Raw genomic sequence first — 23,382 nt, 5'->3', positions numbered from 1 at the left:
CAGTAGGTGCAAATAGTAACGAACACATCTACCGATGCCGATGATGGTTCAAATCATTCAAATGACATAAATTCGGCTATTTGTTGCGTAAGCGTAACCAAGATTAAGTTGTTAGAATATTTCTGTAGGTGAGAGGTCCTTACCTAAATTCCAAAATATGGACTTATGGTCCCTTAACCTTAAGTCCATATTTTGGAATTTAGATGTTTTGAATGCTAAAACTCACACACTCTGATAAAAGACGGTAACTTCTATCGTCGTTTGTTTTAACATATTTGACCTGAAGGTTGATTTTACATGCTTAATTGTATATCATTCTCTTTTAAACGCTCTGTACTAGGATTTTATTCCTTCAAAATTCATCCAAAAATTTGCCATTTACGAGGTGTACAACTATAGTGAAACAAAAAGTTTATACTAAAGGTTATTATTATACAGTTTCTGCGTATTTGGATGACAAAAATCAGTGGTAGTGACCCATTTAGCTCTTGCAGGTAGTCTCGATCTAAAATGTTTAAATTATATATCGTAGTGTTAAATGTACCTATCAAATATAATATACAAAGAGCGACCCCTAGAGTTTCTTCCCCTTCCCCTTCCCCTAGAGCTTCTTCTCCTTCTTCTCATAGGAATCTGCCTTACGAATGAGCGGTAGAGTTATAAAGATTAGGTAGTGAAATAAAGAGTACTTGATTTTGACCGCCTTTCAGTTCGGAATAATGACATGCACGTCGGCGACGGACACACACTGCCGTCAATTGGCTCCTAACCAGCCCTCCATACTCGTACAACATGGCCGCAAACGGTCCTTTTACAATAGTCGGATTTCTGAAGAGGATCTCATACAGTTCATTGACCTTCTCATGGATAGTACAGGTAAGAATATTTTACTTAGTAAAATCAGCATCAACCTGCTGTACATCCCATTACTGATTTGCCTCTAAGAAGATGAACAATCCCAGTACAGAGTACTAAAAAAACGACCTCTGTAAAAAAATATGGAGTGCATGACAATGGAATGGAAAATCGCGATTAATGTTTGTTTATTGCCGCCATCGAATGATTCAGAAAGTCTGGACACTATAAATGTAAAACAATAGTTAAACTCGAATTTTATTTTATTTTTTTATAAAAAAGAAATTTATTTTTTTGCCACTGGCAACTACTGGGATATCTTAAATTCCATTTTAGTTGCCAGTTACCACTTGATAACATATGGGTTTTTTACCCATTTGTCGCCAGTGGTAATCACCACTGGCAACAACTGAAGTTTTTTATTCCGTTTGTCACCACCCGGTAACATATGGGATTTTTTTCCTCACTTGTCGCCAGTAGAAATCACCACTGACAATAATTGAGGTTTTTTATTCCGTTTGTCACCACCTGGTAATATCCACTGTGAACTGGCAACCGGTACTATCTCAATTTTGACAACTACAGAATGAAGAAATAAATTGTTTGCGTCATTTATATACCATCTGGTTTATTAAATAAACATAATTATGTAGTCTTTAAATATTTTTATTACTCATGTATGTATGTACACTACGTATTTTTATTTAATAAACCAGATGCTATATAAATGATTATTCCTTCATCTTGTAAAGTTGTCAAAATTGAGATAGTACCGGTTGCCAGTTCACAGTCGATATGGGATTTTTTTCCCATTTATCGCCAGTCGGGAATAAGCTATTTTATCGTGCTTAAAACTTTTATGTATCTTACATGTGGTTTTAGATATGGAACTAAACGACCAGCAAATCCTAGAAATAATGGATCCATCGAGCCGGGACCACACGTGGCTGGTGGCGTTCTTGCCCGCGCAATGTGGGCATCTGTGCGATGTGCTGATGCATGAGTGGAGGATAGTGGCTAGAAAGGTTTGAGAAAAACTAATTTCCTTTTAGTCATTTGATCTTACTTGTTATTACTCTTTTTTTTACCTACGACTTTGGTTCCTTCGCGGGTATCAAACATTTTTAAATCGGTCCTATTATACGATTTTTTTACACATTATTTGATTTAAAAAAAATCGAGACTTAATCGCCTATAAATATGTATGTATATCCAGGTGGATAATTCTCGAAGGGACCCTTCGAGACCCTAATGATTTCAAAGAAATAATTCCAAACAGAGCTTGTTTTTGGTTTCATAATTGCACTTAACGCAAAACAAAACTGCTAAAAAAATGCTCGCCCGCCCCATCAAGCAATCCGCGCACCTGAACCATCGCGAACGTTATAAAAGGTGGGGATACATAAACGGAAACAGATATGAAAAATAGAGGCGAACTTTCGCAGTTACAGAAGTTAGTAGCAGAAACAGAAGCAACGCAAAATGCCTCTTCTGTTGCATTATTAGTTATTGGCCATCACTGATCGTTACGTTCAATGCTAATTACTTCTGAGTAGAAACTGAAACAAGATCAAGGTATCTTTAATTGTACCTAACGCAATTATCCCGTCTAAAATAACTTTTCTACTCCGTAATTTAACTGTCAATTATAATTTCAAAAACAATATCACAAAGGCGCTCTTTTTGGTTCTGAAACAAAATGCTATTGTCTATGGTACTCGCTACTGAACTGAAAGATTTATTTTTATACACAGAACTTTAATGAGTTTCAAAAAAGAACGTCATTATTTTTGTTAATTGAAAGATCAAATATGACGCTACTCAACGCTCAACTGTCTCCTGATTGGTTAAAATATATGCGTTACTTGGCCAATCACGAACACTCTATTCTACTTATCTCTTTGGCTTTTTGTTTTGTGGCATTTGTTTGGCTTTCGTTTGAGTTAGTATTGTGAATTGTTAACAATAATTTTGTTGTGTTTCATTATTTTAATTGACGAAAAAGTATTGTATGCAGTCACTACATAATTATGTCTTAAAATCTCATATATATTACTTAGGCCACTCAAAAAAGCCACATGGCATAAACACGACACTTTAAGACCCTTGATATGCAACGTTTGCATAAAATACTGTTATCTATACACATATCATAAACTCTCTATAATGTGTTCAAAAACCGCAAATTACGACTAGCATAAAGGTAAACTATTTTGTTAGAACAAATTTTTTATCTGTGGAAATGTTATTATTGCTTCTTAGAGGATGGAAATAGTCTGAGCTTCCTAATAACTCGAATCGAATTCGATGTTATTATTACATTTAAAATTTCGAATATCTCTGAAAAACAAAACAATTTGATTTGACCTCAATTCTAATATCAGTCGAGATGAACTTTTATTTGAAATGAAATGTCAATAGCAAACAATTTTGACAATTTCACACGTTACTTGATATCGATCGATATGATAGTTGGGTCCGATTTTACTACGACTATGAATTAAAAATGGAAACTACGGTTGTGTGACATGTGTGAGAAAAGTTTTTATTTGCCGCCATTTCGCCTGTCGTAACATGCGGTTCCTGAACACATCACAGAGAGCTTATAATATGTGTGTAAATGAAGCAGTGTATGCAACTGTACATAATTAGGCATTAAAACACTCGTGAGATGTTTTAATGCCTTTCATTATGTAACAGTCACATAAATTACTATTGTGATATTCTCAGCTACGTCCGCTAGAGTTCATTCGGGTAGGCGCGATGCAGTGCGGGCGCCAAAGCAGCGGGTTCTGTACCAACGTACGCTCACCCACCGCGCGCTTGTACCTGCTTGGCTCTGGACAACACTACACGTAAAATATTGCTGATATTTTTTAAAAGCCTTTTAGTTAAATATGACCCTTGCAGTAACAAACTAAAAAGGGATGATTTACAGTTTAAGCCCACAAGTAAGTTTACGATCCCAATTTGACCATGTTATCGGTGGACAAAAACAAGCTTGATACTATTTTCCTGCTTGTGAATTTGCTTTATATGATGACATTAAAATTAAACTCGGTTTTCTCATTTACGTAACTCGCATTCAATTTTTTGTTATTTTGAAGGGTACAAACTCTATTCCTCTTAATATAAATTACATTTCCATAAAGGTACTGTGACGCTAGTGTAAGAATGTTAATCTCTTTAAACTTATCCCTCACTTAGAATAATAACGCATAGAAACCTAGTCCGCACACGCTAAGTGAGGCAAATTGAAGCGCTCCCAAAGGGCCTACACGAGCGGGCGGGCCGTCAGTGCTCAAGGTCAACTTGCACAGCGAACAGATCAATAATTTTAGCTAAAAATGACGAAATGTGCGGTTATTGAGTGTAAAAATACGTCAGACAAACCTAAAATAGATACTAACATCACATTCCACACGGAAGTAACGCGTTTCAACTTGTATTTTTAAATAAATATTCACTAAAACCGAAAATGAACCTACTACTAAAACTAGCCTACATGAATTTGATTTTTGCCTCACTTGTGACAGTTCGTTTGATATGAAACTATCGTTATTATTCTAAGATTCCTCAAAGACCCTATGGGGCCCAAATTGTAAATTGCCCTAACAGCACGTTTCTACAGGACAAGATTCTCTTAATATCGGCGGCATTACCCAAAATATGAAAAGGCAACTATTTTAATAACCGGCAATTAATACACCATCGCACTGAGTCTTTATTAGTCTTTCAACCCTGACGTTGGCGAAATCGTCGCTCAAAACGATGGAGCCATAGATGCAAAAGTTGAAGTTGATCATTAATGACCAAAAACAATGATACGGCGGAGAATGGTACGATGCAGGTAGCCAACAGTGATTGTTTTTATTTATTTTTTGTTGGAGCCTGTGATGAGATGTGACCTTCTTACATCGTCTTTTTATCGCCTTTTCTCCGGTTTCTGGCCACTCGTTTTTAAATTTTGAATCGTTCTTTAATTCCTTTGCCGCGCCATTCTGATTTTGTTTCGTTCCATAGTCACGCCCTTTTTTTTTTCTTTTGCCCGATCGCGGCAGCGAACACGTCTTCTCGTTAGTTTTTTGAACCGTTTACCAGTTAACCAAAAATCTCTTGTGCGATAAACATTATATATAAAGATCACAAATATTAATAAAACGGGAATAATATGATTTGTTACCACTATTTCTTTACCCTTTTGAATTGTGAACTTTAAACTCGCTAAGCAAGATGTGTGGAGGCTGCGGAGACTACTACACTCTCCTGGTTACATTCCAAGCGGTACCATTAGCGGTACGCGCGCTTTCAGCCTTGTTTGAAGGTGGAATAGTGAATGGACAGACAGTTTTACATCGTTACCAGACCTTAAAAAATGGAAAATTATTACTGATTCTATTTACGATTTACCCTACCTTATTTATTTCATCATCTCTTGGAACGTCATCATACACTACAATTAGCAAAATATCAATTGTTACAACATAATCTACTTAGTTAATATTGAAATTGAACATTTCTATGATAGCAGAAATATCTCCAAAGATGGAGTAGAAATTAAATGTTAATTTAGTTGAAAAAAATACCTTCAGGATATGTTATTCATTAAATATTGATAATCAGAATAATTGTTAGAAGCTCCTTAGTCCTCTCTGTTAGACTTTACAAAGTGTAGAATAACACATACAAGTTTTTTTTATTTAGTGGTTATTTCTCGCAGAGTAAGCCTGCAACACCTGCAACAAGCACCTTACATGTTGGAGTGGGCGCTGGAATATATCGACGACTCCGTCACTAAACTCAATTGGAACTCATTCAGCAAACATGTTATCGCTGAAGAGTTACACCCAAAGAGGTAATTTAAGACCATATCGATACTTCGGGGAAGAAAAGGTGTAAAAGCCAAACTAGAAAGTTTACATTGGTTCATATCATTTTTTAGCAAAAGCAATTCTTTGACTAAACGGAATCGTATGAGTTTGAACATTAAACTCGAGCACATCCGCAGCTTATTTTTGATAAAATTGTTTTATCAAAAAACAATTGATAAAATTTTACGCCCTTTCCCGAAGTAGCGATATGTCTATACAAATCTTTCATTATGTCATTTTTTTATACCCCCTGGGTTATCTTTTTATTTGCATTGCATTTTTACATTATCAATATTCCAAATAAATCAAAATTACAATAGCAGAAAGGAAAATACTTTAAGATTAGTAACTTAGCTAGTACTATAAAGTACAACGCCCTGCTGATATTCTCAATCTAATAACGCTAGCGACAGGGTTTAATATTTGACAGTTTTGTATGACAAATTGTGCAGCGCCCCTAGCGGTGACTAGGAAAAGTAATATTTTGTATGCATAAAAACTGTATTGTGTTTTTATAATATCCAATTATAAGATTTAACCGTCAAGCAATATCAAAGTTCCAGGCAAGTACTGCTACCTTACCTATTTCTGCCGCCAAGCAGTAAAGGGTGCTGGTGAAATTAAAGTCACATGGGACTTGTCGACTAATGTCTCAGGGTGACAGGCGCAGTGGCAGTGTCCACCAGATGTTTGCGATTTAAAGCTCCGAGGGACAATGCAACTGCAATGGCCATTCTTGTCGCTTAACACCAGGCGCACGACTTGTTTGTCCTGTCACTTATTATTGTAAAAAATAATAATAATTCATAATAATAAATGATTATGTTGAGCGTGGGCGATATTATTATTAATTTAGTTCCATTTTTATTAACATTGATTTCCGCAAAGTAACACCTGAATTTACAAATTATTTTGTATACATTTTAGTATCGCGCTCTCTAGCTACAACTGTCCCAGTAACTTTATGACACTGTTTCTAAATTCGCAAATTTTCCTTTTTCAGTGATAAGAAACCTTGGCTGGTGTACTTCCATTCTCCCAGATGTTACCGATGCTATGAAATGTATGCGGACTTCGCTATAGTAGGCATTGTAAGTATCTACATAAAATTTGTTATAATTACCTTAAATATTTCAGTTAACTTGCCATCAATATCGCGTGAATTACACATACCGGTGGTACATTTATGTTACACAAAAAAGGGAAAATATAAAATAGTAACGTTTAAATTTCAATAAATAAGAACTAAACATTAATTTAAAACGAGCCTTCGCGAGAATTCCGCAGCTGCATTCGGCGACGCCTGTGTGACGTCAAATTTCGACGAAATACTACCGCCTCAAGACGTGCTCGCTGGAATGCTCGAGCATTCCGGAATCGCGCGCGCCTTATCGCGCAGCGTGGCGAAATTGACACTTCCATTCCATTCCGCCGCAATGTAAAAGGAGATCTTGCTCAAGTTGTTTATTACAATTTTATTTCCACAGCACGGTTATAATACAACCTAATATTCCATTCCAGTTACTAAACAATGCAATCCATCTGGGCAAAGTGAACTGTGTGAACGAGCGTGGTCTGTGCCAACACGAACAAATCACAAATTATCCATCCCTCAAACTATATTTAGGCAGAAACAAGCACCATTCATTCAGTAGCGTTATACCTATCCCTGTTACAAACTACGCAAGTTTATTGCAAGACATCAAACCGCATTTGAGAAAGTATGACGAGAACTTGTTAGCTGGTATTGATGTGGACGTTAGGCAGGGAGTGCATATGAAACATGATGAGTTTTAAAGTGTTTTTATTATATAGAAACTATAGCAAGATTATTTTTTCGCTGCAGACTCTGCCATAAAGTATCGGAGCGAGACAACGATATTGTACTCTTTCTCCCACTTATCGGTAGAGGACGGGTAGGTACGGGCCTTTTATCTTAGCGCAGGGCTGTGCATTACTCCATTCGATAAATGCTATCGATATAGATGATGTTTCATTCTGTTTTAATAGTGAAAGTAGGAACCAGGGTTGTTGCGAATATCGGCATCCGCATCAGCATCCACAGATAATCGGCATCAATTAATTATCCGCATTCATCGATGCTGATATTCATAGCGGATGTTCGAGTCGTGACATGACCTAAAAGGCATGTTGGAATAATTTACAAACCTTCGAGAAACAGACTGTAAGCCGAAAAAGCAGTTCAGCTGTTGTTTTTAAAACTTTGACAAAATTCCACAACAAGCAGATTGATTGTGGTCATGCAGATTGATTCTTTTGTTAACAAAGTCACAAAATCATTGAAGTAATATTTTATTACAGTATCAAAGAAAATAGACAGCTTTCACCATTTTACATGTAGATAGATTCAGTAAGTTAACATTAAGTTTCTTTTTAGTAACGTAAAATATCCGCTGATGTGTAAAGAACCTGCATCAGCAACAACCCTAGTAGGAACCCAAATAAAAAAATATTTAATTGTTAAATAAACAATATACAATATTAAAAACTTGAAACTATTAAAAATACGAAGGCTTGCAATAATTTCGTAATTTTACGGAATCTTTAATCTCAGCCAAAAATTGTAACATGGTATTCAAAGGTTTTTAGGTTGCGATATTTAAACAATAGTAGATAATAAATTACCCAAAACTGAGTAAGTGGGATAGAGAGCGCAATATCGCAGTCCGGCTCTGATGATTTATGACCGAATCTACAGCAACTAAATAATCTTACGAGAGTCTGTTCCAATCCATTTTGAACAAAAAGTAAATTAAAATTCTAAATAGTCACTCAATAAATCGAATAAGTAACACTTTCCACGAATATTTCGGCTTGATAATATCATCACTTTTCCAACAATATTCATTTGAATAGCATCGTAAAATCGTATTTGAAAAAGTGAGGTATTATTCATCTATAGTAGTCCAAAAGTGAGGTTATTATTCATCTATATTCTATTTCTTGCCTATGGTTGCATAGTGCTGTTAGAAAAAAACATTCGGTTCAATCAATTGAAAGTTTAGTAATCGATTATTACATCGAACATTTCAATCGCAATCGAACGAGTATCTGAGTGTAAGGATTTGAATTGAAATTTTAAATATGCTTATATAGGTTATGTAAGGAAAACCGCTAGTATGACTCAATTGAACAAATCGATTCATTCAATTATTTAATCAATGTGTAGTTGGCGTTACAATTGGCCATCACTAAACCGTCTATGGTCGGGTGACTTGTTTACTTACTTTTTGTTTAAAATGAATTGAAACGAAGTATAAAGTAAAAAGCTGTCACAAGTCTCCAGAGGAATGTTAACACCATAAAACAAATTGTATAGAAAATGAAAAACGGACTTGCTGTAAAAATACGATTATATGGATGATATACGATATGGATTACGTAGATAAATACTAATAAACTCTGCGCCCAGATTAGCAGCAAGTCACCTTCTTTCTTTAGCCAATTTTTAATGAATTTCATGCATTCATATAGACAATTAGGTTGAGTAAAAATATGCTTATAAAGCATTTCAAGTGTACAACAACCATTGTTGCCATTAATACTTGTACCTATAATATCACAATGTATCTGTCGCTACTAATTTGAAGATAGGTAGGTACACACATTATTTTATGATAGTTTGTAAGTAGGGGAAATCAATTAATTATTATGTATAAGTATACAACAGCAATGTTTAGCTTTTTATTGATAATAATTTATAATTAACGTTATATTCTTACAGAAATGTAGAAACTAGCTTCATAATTTTATAACAATTCCAAAGCACACAAAAGTGAAAATGAATAGTGTATTATACGTATTTCATGCATTTAAAGTATGTATTGTGATATTAATTAGTGGAATCTCGTAAACCCCACTGACTTTAGCCAGTTGTAATATTTATGAATTTTTAATAAATTTATTTGTGAAAATTTTATTTTATTTTCTATGTAACCCTGATAACCCAATTCATAAACATAATCTAAAAAATGAAACAAAAGAATATCAATTTGAATACATTTGAGATGAAAATGGAATAGTTTCATAATAAAATGAGCAGCAAAGCAAATTAATGGATAACTGGCATTTTCACAGAGAGCATCTGCAAAAAAAAAGATAATATTAACATTATAAATTAAAGCATTGTTAACTGTTCATGGGAGTAATCAATATCTTACATCATTGTTCCTATTCAACTGAGCATCAATAACTTCCTGGTCTACGCTGCAAGGCAGAAAAAAGTCTACTGGATTGTACATTCCCTCAAGGTCTAACACAACTCTGTCTTCACCCACTTCCAGGTTGACATCCTTTAAATCCATCTACAAAAATAACAAGATATTTATAAATAAAATGAAACAAAGCATGTTCTTATTCTCTTCCATTATATACCTGTAACATTGGTTTTCATTCAACCTATCAAATGCAATAAAACTATAAAGGAAAATGAATTGTTACCGGTATATCTATATGTTAATGGTTTAATACATAGATACCATAGAATATAGACAACTCTGCTCTTCTTGTTATAACACATTTGCATTTCAATATACTGGCACCTAAAGTTTTTTAATTCGAAAAATGTCAATTAACAATAAAAATGAAAGTAAATAATATTAAAAGCGAACAGTAAAAATATCAATAATGTTACATGTTTATGATAAGGAGGGCAGAACTGTAGGACTTGGATCTGTTCAATGAACTGAAATTTAATTCCTTAAACATTTGTGATTTGACTAAAATTTCAAGTAAACTTACAGTAGCAGGTATTTGAAATTCAGCCAACAAGTACTCTATCTCACCAGTAGGTGGTTCCCTTCTCAATCTATATACTATCTCCTTTTTCTTAGGCTCTGGTATTTCAACAATCTTCGAAGTTTTCTGATCCCCTATCTCCTCAATGAGAGGAGGCTTCATTGCCTCTTCACAGTTCTGCACGTCTCTTATTTGAATTCTATGAGACTGCAAAGTACCAATGGACTTCCTATTCTTAAGCACACAGAACTTTTGCATGTCAATTTCAAATTGATATTTATCCTGCAAGCCCTCAAAGACAACAGTAAGAAAGAATGTGCGAAATAAGTCATCTTTCTCAATTTTTTTGAAAAATTCAGGATTGATAGCAACATCATATACTGTGGTAGGTAAGCCAGACTTATCCTGCTCTGTTCGACCCTCGCCGATACTCATGGGAACTCTGTAAGTAGATGGATCCTCAGAGCTCAATATCTGCATTAGTTCCTCATTAGTAATGTCTCTAGGACACGGTATAGCTTCCGTAAGACATATGTTTACAAACACTTTCTTATTGTCTGGCTTGGTAAATGTTTTAACGCACATACCTGGAAATTTGTTTACAATCAGTGAAGTGTAGGTTAGTATGCAATTGTTTGTAAGAAATTACCATCGATTACCTGGTCTTGGTTTAACTAGCTTGGACGGTACAGTGTCCACTGAAGCTAATAATTTGTTTATTTCTTCTTCAACTGGATTCTCCTGAAAGTTAATTGTTTCCTTGAAATTGTGTCTGTTGATCAGTGTTGGTAATAACTTTACGCAGGTTTTTCAGTCCTTACCTCGATAATTCTCATGTTCTTTTCCATGATTGTTGGATCCACTTCTAAAGTTATCGACTTTTTCGTCATATCGTTTGGTTTCTATGGAAAGTAATAACGATTTGAAAATAATACTAAACCTCCTTCCTATGTAGATTTTTTTTATTAGAATAAATAATAATCCTCTTTGTTTATTAGTTTGTGCCAGTGCCACTATTTTTATGGATTTGGGCTATAGAATTACAAAGTACAAAAGAGCTTCTTAGGTTCTCAGTTAGAAAAATTATAACTCTAACCTTATAAATAACATAAAATCGTTCCACATAAACATCCAAGGACGGTCTTCTTCATTCGACCAATCGTATCCTTGAGGTAAAATATCTTGACCAATACCAGTATCGTTCTATTTCATTCGTTCGATGAATTGACTCCCTATCTGAGTTTTGCAAATATTCATTCGTTTCTTTATACGTCAGTCAACTGTCATGAGAATTGGGTCGATCAACAGTCGATGTCTAATTTATTGAGCTAATTTACCGCATCTTGGACTCATTTTGGAAGAAAATACAATGTCCACGGTACGCCTGAAAATCATATTGATGATGTAATTCTCTTCGGGTGACAAATTGGCTGATAACCTTGGTGAAAAAAATCAATCAAAGGTAAGGGTCTATCTATTCAGTCTTTAGAATTTGTTTGCCATATTTTATTTAATTGAACTTTCTTTTATGTGTATTTGCTTCAAAATAGTCCATAGTTTAAAGGTACATAAAGCATGTTACCGTATTGAATGAGGTTACTATTAGAAATAGCTATAAAAGTTATATTGTAGACAAAAATTTGGACCAGCTTGTCAACTGCAGTGAATGTAAAGATACGTATGCATATAATCGAATATATTAGTATGTAACTCGAAAATTTACTTGAAACGATCGTGTTGCAATCGTTATCTTGTTAATATTTGTAATATTTGCCATTTCCTCAATTATTTACCCAGCAAGTGCATTTAGCACTGTTTGAATTTACTGCAACAATATTTTTTGTCATTTGTTTAAAAATATTATAACGTGCACTTATCTATCATGTAACTACTTATAAATAATTCGTTCCGGATTTTAAGATTACATTAACAATACACTTTAATGTCATTAGTGCAAAATTATATGCTTATTAATGAAGTAGGAAAATTTTAAAAAGCATTGTCATTACTTTAGTGATTTGTTTAGATTTGATTCTTTGGTTATGATAGCTCCATAACTCAACTTTTACTCCACTAAGACAAAATTCCTAGATCTGATACTGTAAGTATTATAATAAGCTTACTTATGCAGAAGAGAATTCAAAATGTAATGCAACATAAACATAAAGACTAGAATTAGAAACATACTTGCTTCAAAAATACCCATACATTTGAAAAAATGTTTATCAAAACTGTACATCTGGAGTTCCATTCTGAATGGATGTGAGACCTGGACAAACACAAAAAAAGACAGCAAGATATTGAAGGCATTAGAAATGTGCAACAGGAGGTGGATGGAAAAAAGCAGACCTCAGAAGAATATGAACACTTTTTAATAATAGTTAGGAAAGACAGAAAGAAACCTTTAAAAGCAATAGAAAACAGAAGCAGGAAATGTTTGGGGACATTTGAGGAGCTTTGGAATGAAAATCTATAAATTTGATAAATTCTAGTTTCTAGTCTCATTTAATGGATTTGTCGCTTTGTATTCATTTCCACGCATTTGAAACATATTTGGAAGGAAGATTTAGCAGTTGCTGTTCAGATTGGATAAATTATTCATACGAATGTATAAAAGCTACCATTTGGCATTAAGAAGGAAGAACAAGTAAACATGTGTCTTATGTGTTCTGACACTCGGAATATATCGAGGGAATGGTAGTAGGAAAACGAAGACTGAGGCTAGCATTCAGTGTATAAATTAAAGAGAAGGTCAAAGTGAGCAGCTATGAAGAGGGCAACGAGCTTGCCATGGATGAATGTAGAGAGTGAAGGAGGCTACACCGACAAGACCCTGGCTTTTAAATAGGCTGATGATGATGTATAAGAAACTCTTTAAACACATACATAAAAGCAAATTATGATACTTTTATAGTTCCTACCTTGCCTATAAAATATCTAGAGAAAATGAATTTAATTTGATTAACAAACTTTAAGCATTGATAGTACCAACCCATCAAAATGAATATACTCTTGTATTGCTATATAATTTGTTTCTATTATGATATAATGGGAACACATGGGCCAGTATAATGGGAACTTTGAGCCGGGCATGACACGGGGCGGGATTTTTTATTAGAATAGTAATCTTTGACAAAATCTCTTATAAATCTGAGTTTTTGTATTTTACCTATTGCATGTACCTATTGACGATGCCTAGTGCTGATCTTTAGGGTATAAATTTGAGTATTTCACATGTAGATAATTTGTTAACCGAAGAAATTAATAAATACATTAATTATGAGGTGACAAAACCTATGTTTATAAACTGTAATAAGAAAGTATGTTACAAAAAGGCCTAAACCATCTCCTTAGAGGAAACTCGTGTTCTACAGTGATACATGATGTAGCTTGATATAATAAATTTATATTTATAAAGATGTTGTTTTATTAAGTTGATAAGTCATTAGCAGATTTACTTACCACGCGTCTTGTCACTCACCCCCCAAGCGTTCCATTACGTCTCGATTGCTACCTGTCGCATTTGCTATAAATCCTGGTCGCTATTAGTATTACTCCCGAGTCGTCCCTTTCGTAACTTTTCCAATTTGCAACTCGTCCCATTTGCACGCACCTATATCCAATTAATTCAAATTGTCCTGTTTTCGACTCCTGTTAATGACTCAAATAAACCACATTAATATAAATTTTCAGAACAACCTATATGGCATAGCAGAGCAATATGGCGGACAAGCACAGTCTGAATTATGAGGTACGAGAGCTGAAGCTCGGTGCCAGCTTCACTAACAACAAGTCCTCACAGTACCATACTATTAAGTGTAAGTAAACTTGAATCTTCATGAATTATAAATATAAATTTTAATGGCAGTGGAGCTCCTTGTGAAAGAATTCGTCCAAGGAAGTACTGCCAACTTACTTTTTTCTGCCGCCAAGCAATAACGTGAGCGTTACTGCATTCTGCGTTTGAAGATTAAGGTTGCCGGTGGAATACCAGGACCATGAGACATGCCAACTTAAGTCTCAGAGTGATGGACACAGTGGCAGTGCCCCTAAGATCTTTGTGATTTAAAGTTCTTGAGTGCCACTGCAACTGTTATGGATAGGCCTGTCGCTTACCACAAGGCGCACGGATTGTTCGTTCCGCCACGTGGTATTATAAAATAATACATACTCAAAATCCAGCGTCCCCATTGTCATAAAAAGCAAGTGACATTAATATTAATTTGAGAGGGTTTTTTTATTATGTTATCATTGAGAAATATAAAGATATAACATATAACCACAATAATCTCTGACCTATTGTATCAAGATTTTCAATACAGGCAATAAATTCCCGAAATAACAACAATGGGAAATTAGAAAAACCTCTTTGGTATTCAATACTTTACCAATTCGTAAAAAAGTACATACCAATTCTAACCTTATTGTATATACATAAGCTTTAAGATTAAATGTGATGAAGGAGGATTTTTGTTGTCCAAAATAACTCAATTCAAAAATATTTTGTAGTCAGGGTAACTTTAAGCAAAATTTTCTCAAACACTTTTTTTAAATTCATCATTTAAACTGCCTCCGTGGCCGAACGCAGAGGTCCCGGGTTCGATTCCCGTATCGGGAGAAATAATTGTATGGCCTACATTTATTTCTCTTGTGAGTTTGGGTGTAATTTGTGTGTATGTGTCCATAGCACCCGCGATACAGGGTTTCCCTAGTGTTGGGCTATGAGTGGGAGCGCGTTATTATTATTATTATGTTATTATTTATAGTCCAATTATTCCAAGTTTGGATATGAAAGACACTGATTAATCATCATTGTCAACCAATTTATAAGTCCGACTACTGGCCACGGGTCTCCTTTTAAGCGAGGGCTTAAGCCAATACTTTACATGTTTTCCGAGTGATGTGAGTCTTCTTCGACGTTCAGGTTTCATCATGATATTTTCCTTCTAAGAAAAGCTCTTGGTAAATTTCAAATTAAATTTCGCACATAATTTCCTAGAACCTCAAAGTTGCCTGGCTACCATCAATAAATCCTATTTCGACTACAGACCAAACAAATTTCGTCCGATTCATTTTTATTTTAATATCTGTAAAAGCCCGAGGAAAGTGTTCAAGGTTACCCGACTTGACTGTAGCACTATGGCTTAAATATTTTATTCTGGCGATCACAATAAAATAATAATGTGGCCCGTGTGCAGTCCTAATGAACTGCTCTGTAGTGTAACTATGCGATACAAGACTGCATTTGCCAATAAGTAGCAATTTAAATGATGATTATGAAATGATTCCAGATGACTTCAAACCTGCATCTGTTGATGTGAACAAAATGGCGACAGTAGACGTGGGCACCAACAATCAAGTTACGGTCACTGTACCCCATTTAGGTAAGTTTGTTCATTATAATTGATACCAGGATCGAATACAAATAAAAATTCCTTCAATGGCTGGACTCGAACCAGCACCTGTTGCCATGCCGAGACCACCGCTCTTAATCAACTGAGCTACAGAACAAGTTAACTGATAGCGATGGGCAAGTCGAGTTAGTCAATTCTATTAACTGGAGTTACTCCTACAACGAGTCAAATCGAGTTACTTTTTTATGAACTAGAGCTAGCTCGGTTAGGTGCCCGCCCCACCGAGCCGAATACTTCATTCGTACCGCGGATAGACTATTCGTTCTCACTCGATTGGTTCGGTCGGCCGGCCGATCGTGCCCAGCTCGGTGAAACGTCGGTTCGAGTTCATATGAATCTACACCAGATCGCTCTCGCTACTCGCGATTGCTCCGTCAGACACCGAGCCGAGTCAACTCGAGTCAGCAATCACATTAACTTGAGTCACTCGAATTGAAATAATCTTAGTATAGAGTACTAAAATAACCAAAATGGGTGATCAAATTAAAAATGAAGTTTAGTCCAAAACTTATCTACGGTCTTAAACTACACATAAAAAGAAACTAATTTATTTACTTAATTTTATAATTTCATCTGCCGAGTGTCGAACAGTCTACAACCTCTGTGGTTGCCTTATATAGACGCGAAACACGTGTCGGGTATATTTTTGGTGGAGGTGTTTGTGACTGTAGTTGCGCTTGTGTTCTTGTTTTACCGCTTAATTTATAACAATTCACATAATCTCATATATTCAACAGACGGTGCGGGCGTGCCCCAAACGGTGTTCAAGGGCAGCCAGCGTCCGTACACGAAAGAATGCGTGCTCATCATTGACCGCGTCACGGGCGAATTCACGCTCGAGAAGCTCTCTAGCAACATACAGGTTAAGAAAACAAGGTTGGTGCATACGCTTTATTATTAAACTATAGTCTTTTTTGAAGACGAAGTAAACTAACATTTGAAGGATTGCCAGTTTTATTATATAAAATTTTAAATAGTTATGTACAACTGTTGGCAGTAGTTTTATCGATAGATTGTGAAAGAAGATAAAATTTTGGCAAAAATTACTGAATTGTGAATGTTACGACGTACTAATTTGCGTTATTTATTCTTAATTTGACAGTTGGCCTACTAGTATCGAGATCAATTTTCGTTCATATACATTTTAACAAGAGTAGCCGGATTTGATTATCTATATATTCTATATTGAATTAAAATGAAAAACTTTAAAATATGTCTCCTCTTTGTATTTTTTCAAAATTGACTATTCAAATGAACTTGTGCTCAGTAATTGGATGAATAATGAGTCGAGGATGATTCAAATTAAACAAGTTCGGCTATTTATTCCATAAGCGTGACTAATATTCAGTCGATAGTCGATAGAATATTTATCGACTACAATCACTAGCTGCTCGCAAGCGGGCAACACTTTTGCGCTATGCACTGTCATTTTACTCTGTCTTCAAAAAAGGCAGATTATAGATAAGTCTTAGATCTCGTGCCCGATGGCCGGTGCAGTGGCGTTGACATGGTCCCCTCCCCCGCCCCTTTTCTCAGCCTTGCAAAGCGATGTTGCTGTTGTTATGGAATCAATTCAAGTGCGTGTAAAATACAATAGAAACGAACTTCGGTCGCGGTTATCGCGCTGTTTAATTTTATAGGCGCGTTTGAATCGATGCAAATGCAATAATGTGCTTTTTGAGCTTCTTCAGCGCCGTAACCGCACGTCGTCTGCTTCTGCTCGCAAAAATTACGGTATGTATTCTAAAATAATGCTAAAAGTATAATGAGTAATTAATTAAAAATTAGATAAAATTTAGCTTTTTAACGTTATTTTTAAACTTCGATGATTATGTTAGTTAAGATGATAATTCCATGGCTATCCAGAATAGTGGTCTATCTTAAAAACACCTAATTCAACAGGAAGATGATTTTAAAAAACTTAACTCGTATCTGGCGCCCAATCGGCCCAATATTGTCCCGTGATTGTTATAATATGAAAGCTCGGTGTCTTAAGGTGCATATAGATTTACTCGACTTTTTGACAATCGACATAAACAAAACGAGTAAATTTGTAAGCAATAGACTATCGACATTGTATGTTTAGTGATCAATATGTGTGATCAGAATAAATCAAATAAATGTGTAAAAAGCAGATAATCAACATCGTACTTATTGTCGATCAATATTTGTGATCACCAAACAAAATCGAGTAAACGTGTAAGAAGCAGACAGACTATCGACATCGTATTTTTTGTCGGTCAACATGTGTGATTATTAGACAAAATCGAGTGAACGTGTAAGAAGCAGACGATCGATATCATGGAGCAAATCCGTAGCCACCAATATTCACAATAAAATTAAGCACGTTTTTAACACGAACACAACACGTCAAAATATTGTATATTGGTTTGTGTAAGTATTTTTGAAACAGCTAATTGTTTGTTTGTAGACAGGAGAGCAGCACGAAACCGCGGCCGCTGACACCTGTGACGGCCGACCTGACGAACACCACGCAGCGCTCCACGTCGCGCACGCGCGTCGCCACGGGCATGCGCACTAACCGGAACCCTGGTATGATTCAATCCCGTTGTAACATCACTCGAATTAGATAGTATATTGTCTCACAAGAGCGGTAAGTAGACAATTAAGAACACAGGGACATTCAAATTCTTTTATAATCTGAAACTTTGTTTTTGCTGTTCCGTCTGTGTGGCATACAATGTTTTTCACACTTGCTCGTAAACAGTGTCCAACGTGCAGGTAAAGTCGACCCTAATGTCCTAAATTATGCCCACGGGCTTTTTCATTACATTATCGCCGTATGGATTTTTTGAGGCAATATTGAGCAAAAAGGTTTTATGCTCTAAAAATCTGAACACATGCAAAACACATTTGCATAAACTTGAAGTTTAAAAAAACTGAACATTTGCAACATAAATATATATCACTAAATTTATTTTGTGAATTCAAATTCTGCAGTATTTATAGAGTTCGGAAATTATTTATTTTATATCTAATACATTGTGGCCGCATACGTCTCTCGTCAACATTTTAGTTTGAGTTGTTGTTATCTATGAAAGAACAGATGGCATTCTGTTTCAAAAAAAAAAAAAATCAAAAAGCCCGCCATTTGCAAAATCCGCAAATGTTGTGTTCTGAAGCGGAATTTATTCACACGAAATAAATTATCGTTTTATCTATTTCCTCGCAAATGTGATGAAAATCATTGTATTTGGCACGGGCTGTAATAAAAATTAAAACCTCGAGTCATTAAAGCCCTCAACCTTCGGCCTCGGGCTTCTAACAAACTCTCGTTAGTGATTACTTATTTACCGCCCATTATCATTATGATTTTCAATCCATAAATTCGTTGATTCTGTAAAAGCCTGATTAGCAAAACGAAGTCAACTCATCGAAGTGAGACACCGGATTTTCCTCTCGTCCGTAGTCGTCTCCGGCAACGCCCCGCAGTCGAACCCGAACGCGCGGTTCAGCGCGCCAGGCGCCGGCGGCACTGCGGCGGCAGGTGGCCCGGCCGGCGCAGGCGCAGCGGCGCCCTCCAAACCGTCCAGCCTCGTGCGTTCGCCGCCGCGACAAAAGACCTCCCCGCCACAGGCTGCGCCGTTAGTATACGAGGCTTTTCAGCAATTACTATTTATTCATTATATATTAGTTGTAGCAGTAGAGTTCCTTGTGAAAGAGTCCGTCCAGGGAAGTACTGTCACCTTACATATTTCTGCTGCCAAGCAGTAATGTGAGTATTACTACGTTCCGGTTCACTCAATAAATCGAATAATTAACACTTTCACGTACATTTCCAAATTTTCAACTTGATATCTCATCACTTTTCTCAACAATATTCATTTGAATAGCATCGTAAAATCGTATTTGAAAAATGGTAGTTCAAAAGTGAGGTTATTCTTCATCTATACTTTTATGACTTGTTTATAGTTGCATAGTGCTGTACGAAAAAAAAAACATACTGTTCATCCAATTAAAGTATTTGTAATCGATTGGTAAATCGAACATTTCAATCACAATCGAACGAGTATCTAAGTGTAAAGATGTGAAATTAAGATTTCGGAAATTTTAAATATACGTAGGAAATGAAACTATTTTTCCGGATATAAATCGCGTATATTTGTTTTTTCAAACAAACCGACGTTTCGGACCCTTTACAGGTCCCATAGTCACGGTTGACATATGACCTGTAAAGGACCCGTTAAACGTCAGTTTGTTTGTAAAAGCAAATTGACCACGGGACCTGTAAAGGGCCCGAAACGTCGGTTTGTTTGAGAAAACAAATATACGCGATTTAAATCCGGAAAATAAGTTTCATTTCCTATGTGTAACGATCGCGAAAACCTAAGAACTTTAAATATACGCTTTTATAGGTTATGTATTTTTCCTATTTATGTAAGGAAAACTGCTAGCTAGTAAACAAATCGAGTCATTCAATTAAATTAATCGATTTTTAGTTTGCATTACAATTGGCCATCACTAAACCGTCTATGGTCAGGTCAGTGACTTGTTTGTTTACTTTTTGTTTGAAATGGATTGGAACGAAGTATATTGGACTAATGTATATCAGCCATTACGACGGGATAATTCGCTGAACCCAGTATTATTAATGTTCCGGAGTAATTGAGTGAGTGGTGTCCGGCAGATGGTCCGGCGGCGGCAACAGCACCCTGGCGTCGTTGCCCATGATCGGCCTGGACGACGCGCCGCTTGCGTCTGCGCCGGTTTACCCGCAGCGGCCGCCCGAGCGCTTCGGCGCGCCCGACAGAGGCGCTAACACGCTCGAGCGTCACCCGCAGCATCAGCAGCACCCGCAACATGCGCAGCACGCGCATCAGCCTCCACCACCATCTGCACCGGTCAGTACATTTTACTTGAAAAAATCTGTTTTCTATAGATTATATAATATAATATGATGTTCTCGACCCTCTCGATCGGTATCATAAAAATTTTGTTTCTTGTTCGACATTTTGATTAGTTCGATTCTCCGATGAGGCCAAGCATGGTTTATGGTTTAAAATATTAATATCTCAAAAGAATACAAATCCACTTAACGAGAAATACAAGGTTTAATAAAATTTCTGCAGAGATTACGTGTTGACAAAATATTATAAACGCCTTATCAATGTACGGTGCTGTTATTCTTTTACGGAATAGACATTTATTTATTTTCATCACACTTGCTTGTAAATAGTGTCATATCATGCAGGCAAGGTTGACCATAATGTCCTAAATTATGTCCATGGGTTTTTTCATTACATTATCGCCATATGGATTTTTTAAGACAAGATTATGCAAAAAGTTTTATGCTTGCCATTATGTTGTGAAGCGATATTTATTCATAGAAGATTATAAATTATCGTTGTATTTATTTCCTCGCAAATGTGATGAAAAACATTGTATGTAGTACAGGCGATCAAAATTACAAATTCAAAAATATCAAGGGCAAAATCACGACCAGTAGCCGAAGGCTGAGGGCTTTAATATCGAGTCATTAAAGCCTAACAAAAATTCCAACAAGACACAATAGTTTAGTACACAATGCACTAAAATTCTTTCTCTTTCGAGCACCGTTGTCTTAAAATCAAACTTGTATAGTGCGCGGTACTTATTTATATTTATGCTTGTCCTTAGACGAATACACACCAGCCGCAGGTGGACGACAGCTCTTCCTCGTCGACGAGTGACAGCGGTAGCGACTCCGACAGCGGAAGCGATAGTGACGATAATCCCCCACAGCGGCTTACTAACGGTCAGTACATACAGAATAGGAATAACATCGTGAAAAACAAGTATTTCCCCTTATCAACGCCATCTAGTGGCTATTGGATTACATAGAACCGTGATCAGCCTTAATAACTTAATTTCTTTAAAAATGTCGATTACGTTGTTTATGATAAAGACAGCAGTATTTATTTAGTAATTTATAGTCTGTTCCAAAACATTTTAAACGAAATGTAAACAAAACGGTTTGGTTGAATTTCCAATGTAATCACTCAATAAATCAAATAAGTAACACTTTCACGTACATTTCGAAGATTTTGACTTGATATTTCATCACTTTTTCCAACAATATCCATTTGAATAACATTGTAATTGTAGTCAAAAAGTGAAGTTATTTTTTAATTAAAGATGTATGAATAGTCTATGGTTGCACAGTGCTGTACGGAAAACAAACATTGAGTTCATTCAATTAAAGTTTTTGTAATCGATTAGTAAACAGAAAATTTCAATTGCAATCGAACGAGTATCTAAGTGTAAAGATTTGAAGGAGGATTTAAAATTAAGATTTCGGGAAGTTTAATTATGCTTTTATAGGTTATGTAATCGCTAGTACAATAACAATTAACAAATCGACTCATTAAATTAATTAATTGATTTTTAGTTGGCACTAAAATTGGCCATCACTAAATGTCTATGGTCGGGTCAGTGACTTGTTTGTTTAAAATTGATTGAAACGGAGTATAGTTATATACGACAGTAGTATCATTAAGGGCTTTCAGTAAACAAATCGCAAAAAAAGGGTACGAAACAAATCGAGACTCGGTGCGGTCTCGAAAATTTTATGTAATTTGAGTTTACAGTAAAAATTATTCTGTTTCATGAGAAACTTCAGAGGTTAATGGGAAGAGATCCCTATGGAATAAGCTGACCTTTGTACACTAACAATTTACGTTGTTGTTAATACGTACCGGAATTCTCAAAGTTACTTATGTTACATATACATACAATACGTATTTAATATTCCATTTTCCAACAAAAATATTTAAATAAATTTTATTATTTATTCTAAGTTTGCCTGGAAGAAATTGCTACTTAGCAATAAGGTTTTACATTAGCTTATTCTGTGATACTCACATTACTATTATGTGTTGTCCTTGTATTTTTTAACGTGCAGTAGGGAATATTTCATTAATTCATTTAATTAATATGTTTCAGGCAACTCTAGCAACACGACCCTCCCTAGCGATGTACTGAAGGACGACCTATGCCTATCCGAGTCGGGTAGCGACTCCGACTGACACTCCGACTCTCTACTAGCTGCCCGAAACGTCCGATCCACCCCCGGCTAAGTCCACTGACTTCACAATGTTCAGGATTGACTTTTTGCACCCTCACAACATGAGTGCGCATACCCATTTGGTCACGCCAAAGGCGATAACGCTGTGCTACTTAGTCTGTGGTATGGCAAAAATTAAACTAACGCCATTATTGTAATTGGCAGACCGACTATCAACCCATATTGTCGCCATTTCAACTACCTTGCACACCGGTTTCCATGGTGACACCATCTCTGACGTCTCGCGTTCCCATACCTATTTCTACCGCCAAACAGTAATGATTGCATAACAGCGATCCAGTTTTTAAGGTTTTTATTTATTTTTCTATTACCAAGTAACGGGACGAATAAGTTGTTCGCGTGGTGGTAAGAGACACTCCTGTCCATAACAGTTGCAGTGCCACTCAGAGCTTTAAATCGC

At 35.8% G+C, this 23,382-nt stretch overlaps 3 protein-coding genes across 4 annotated transcripts in view; 2 read left to right on the top strand and 1 right to left on the bottom strand.

The window, feature by feature from the left end:
* LOC113227219 (dnaJ homolog subfamily C member 10-like) overlaps positions 1–8,694 on the top strand; it is a 62,506-nt gene extending 53,812 nt beyond the window's left edge. The window contains exons 16-21 of the mRNA XM_026460116.1: positions 711–876; positions 1,738–1,880; positions 3,586–3,710; positions 5,576–5,710; positions 6,730–6,817; positions 7,248–8,694. Of these exons, the coding sequence (XP_026315901.1) occupies positions 711–876; positions 1,738–1,880; positions 3,586–3,710; positions 5,576–5,710; positions 6,730–6,817; positions 7,248–7,523 (933 nt within the window). The 3' untranslated portion in view covers positions 7,524–8,694. The remainder of the gene's footprint in view (positions 1–710; positions 877–1,737; positions 1,881–3,585; positions 3,711–5,575; positions 5,711–6,729; positions 6,818–7,247) is intronic.
* A 928-nt stretch (positions 8,695–9,622) lies between these two features.
* Positions 9,623–11,374, bottom strand: LOC113227032 (PIH1 domain-containing protein 1-like). Of its 2 annotated transcripts, none has more exons than XM_026459893.1 (5): positions 11,306–11,374; positions 11,144–11,225; positions 10,488–11,071; positions 9,908–10,051; positions 9,623–9,831 (listed from the first exon to the last, which is right to left on the bottom strand). In XM_026459893.1, exons 1-5 carry the CDS (start codon positions 11,372–11,374, stop codon positions 9,799–9,801), a joined length of 912 nt encoding a protein of 303 aa, XP_026315678.1. In that variant the 3' UTR covers positions 9,623–9,798. The 2 variants fall into 2 exon arrangements, with proteins under 2 accessions (XP_026315678.1, XP_026315679.1); XM_026459894.1 differs by having other exon boundaries at positions 11,144–11,222.
* Positions 11,375–11,801: 427 nt separating this feature from the next.
* LOC113226949 (ell-associated factor Eaf-like) lies at positions 11,802–23,382 on the top strand. Its single transcript, XM_026459766.1, has 9 exons — positions 11,802–11,946; positions 14,178–14,302; positions 15,776–15,868; positions 16,636–16,774; positions 18,330–18,451; positions 19,329–19,503; positions 20,547–20,760; positions 21,536–21,653; positions 22,841–23,382. The coding sequence occupies exons 2-9, from the start codon at positions 14,206–14,208 to the stop codon at positions 22,921–22,923; spliced, it is 1,041 nt and encodes a 346-aa protein (XP_026315551.1). The 5' UTR covers positions 11,802–11,946; positions 14,178–14,205; the 3' UTR covers positions 22,924–23,382.

Source organism: Hyposmocoma kahamanoa, unplaced genomic scaffold (genome assembly GCF_003589595.1).
Source record: "Hyposmocoma kahamanoa isolate Upper Pololo Valley unplaced genomic scaffold, ASM358959v1 202, whole genome shotgun sequence".
NCBI classification, from domain to species: Eukaryota; Metazoa; Arthropoda; class Insecta; order Lepidoptera; family Cosmopterigidae; genus Hyposmocoma; species Hyposmocoma kahamanoa.
This window is presented reverse-complemented; position numbering and strand designations above follow the sequence as displayed.

Bases quoted from the DNA above. Each gene is read 5' to 3' on its own strand.
- LOC113227032 (XM_026459893.1), bottom strand. From the start codon at position 11,374: ATGACGAAAAAGTCGATAACTTTAGAAGTGGATCCAACAATCATGGAA. The intron at 11,226-11,305 runs GTAAGGACTGAA...ATTAACTTTCAG, and splicing joins AGAACATGAGAATTATCGAG to GAGAATCCAGTTGAAGAAGA. The intron at 11,072-11,143 runs GTAATCGATGGT...ACAAATTTCCAG, and splicing joins GCTAGTTAAACCAAGACCAG to GTATGTGCGTTAAAACATTT.
- LOC113226949 (XM_026459766.1), top strand. From the start codon at position 14,206: ATGGCGGACAAGCACAGTCTGAATTATGAGGTACGAGAGCTGAAGCTC. The intron at 15,869-16,635 runs GTAAGTTTGTTC...TATATTCAACAG, and splicing joins GGTCACTGTACCCCATTTAG to ACGGTGCGGGCGTGCCCCAA. The intron at 19,504-20,546 runs GTTAGTATACGA...GGTGTCCGGCAG, and splicing joins TCCCCGCCACAGGCTGCGCC to ATGGTCCGGCGGCGGCAACA.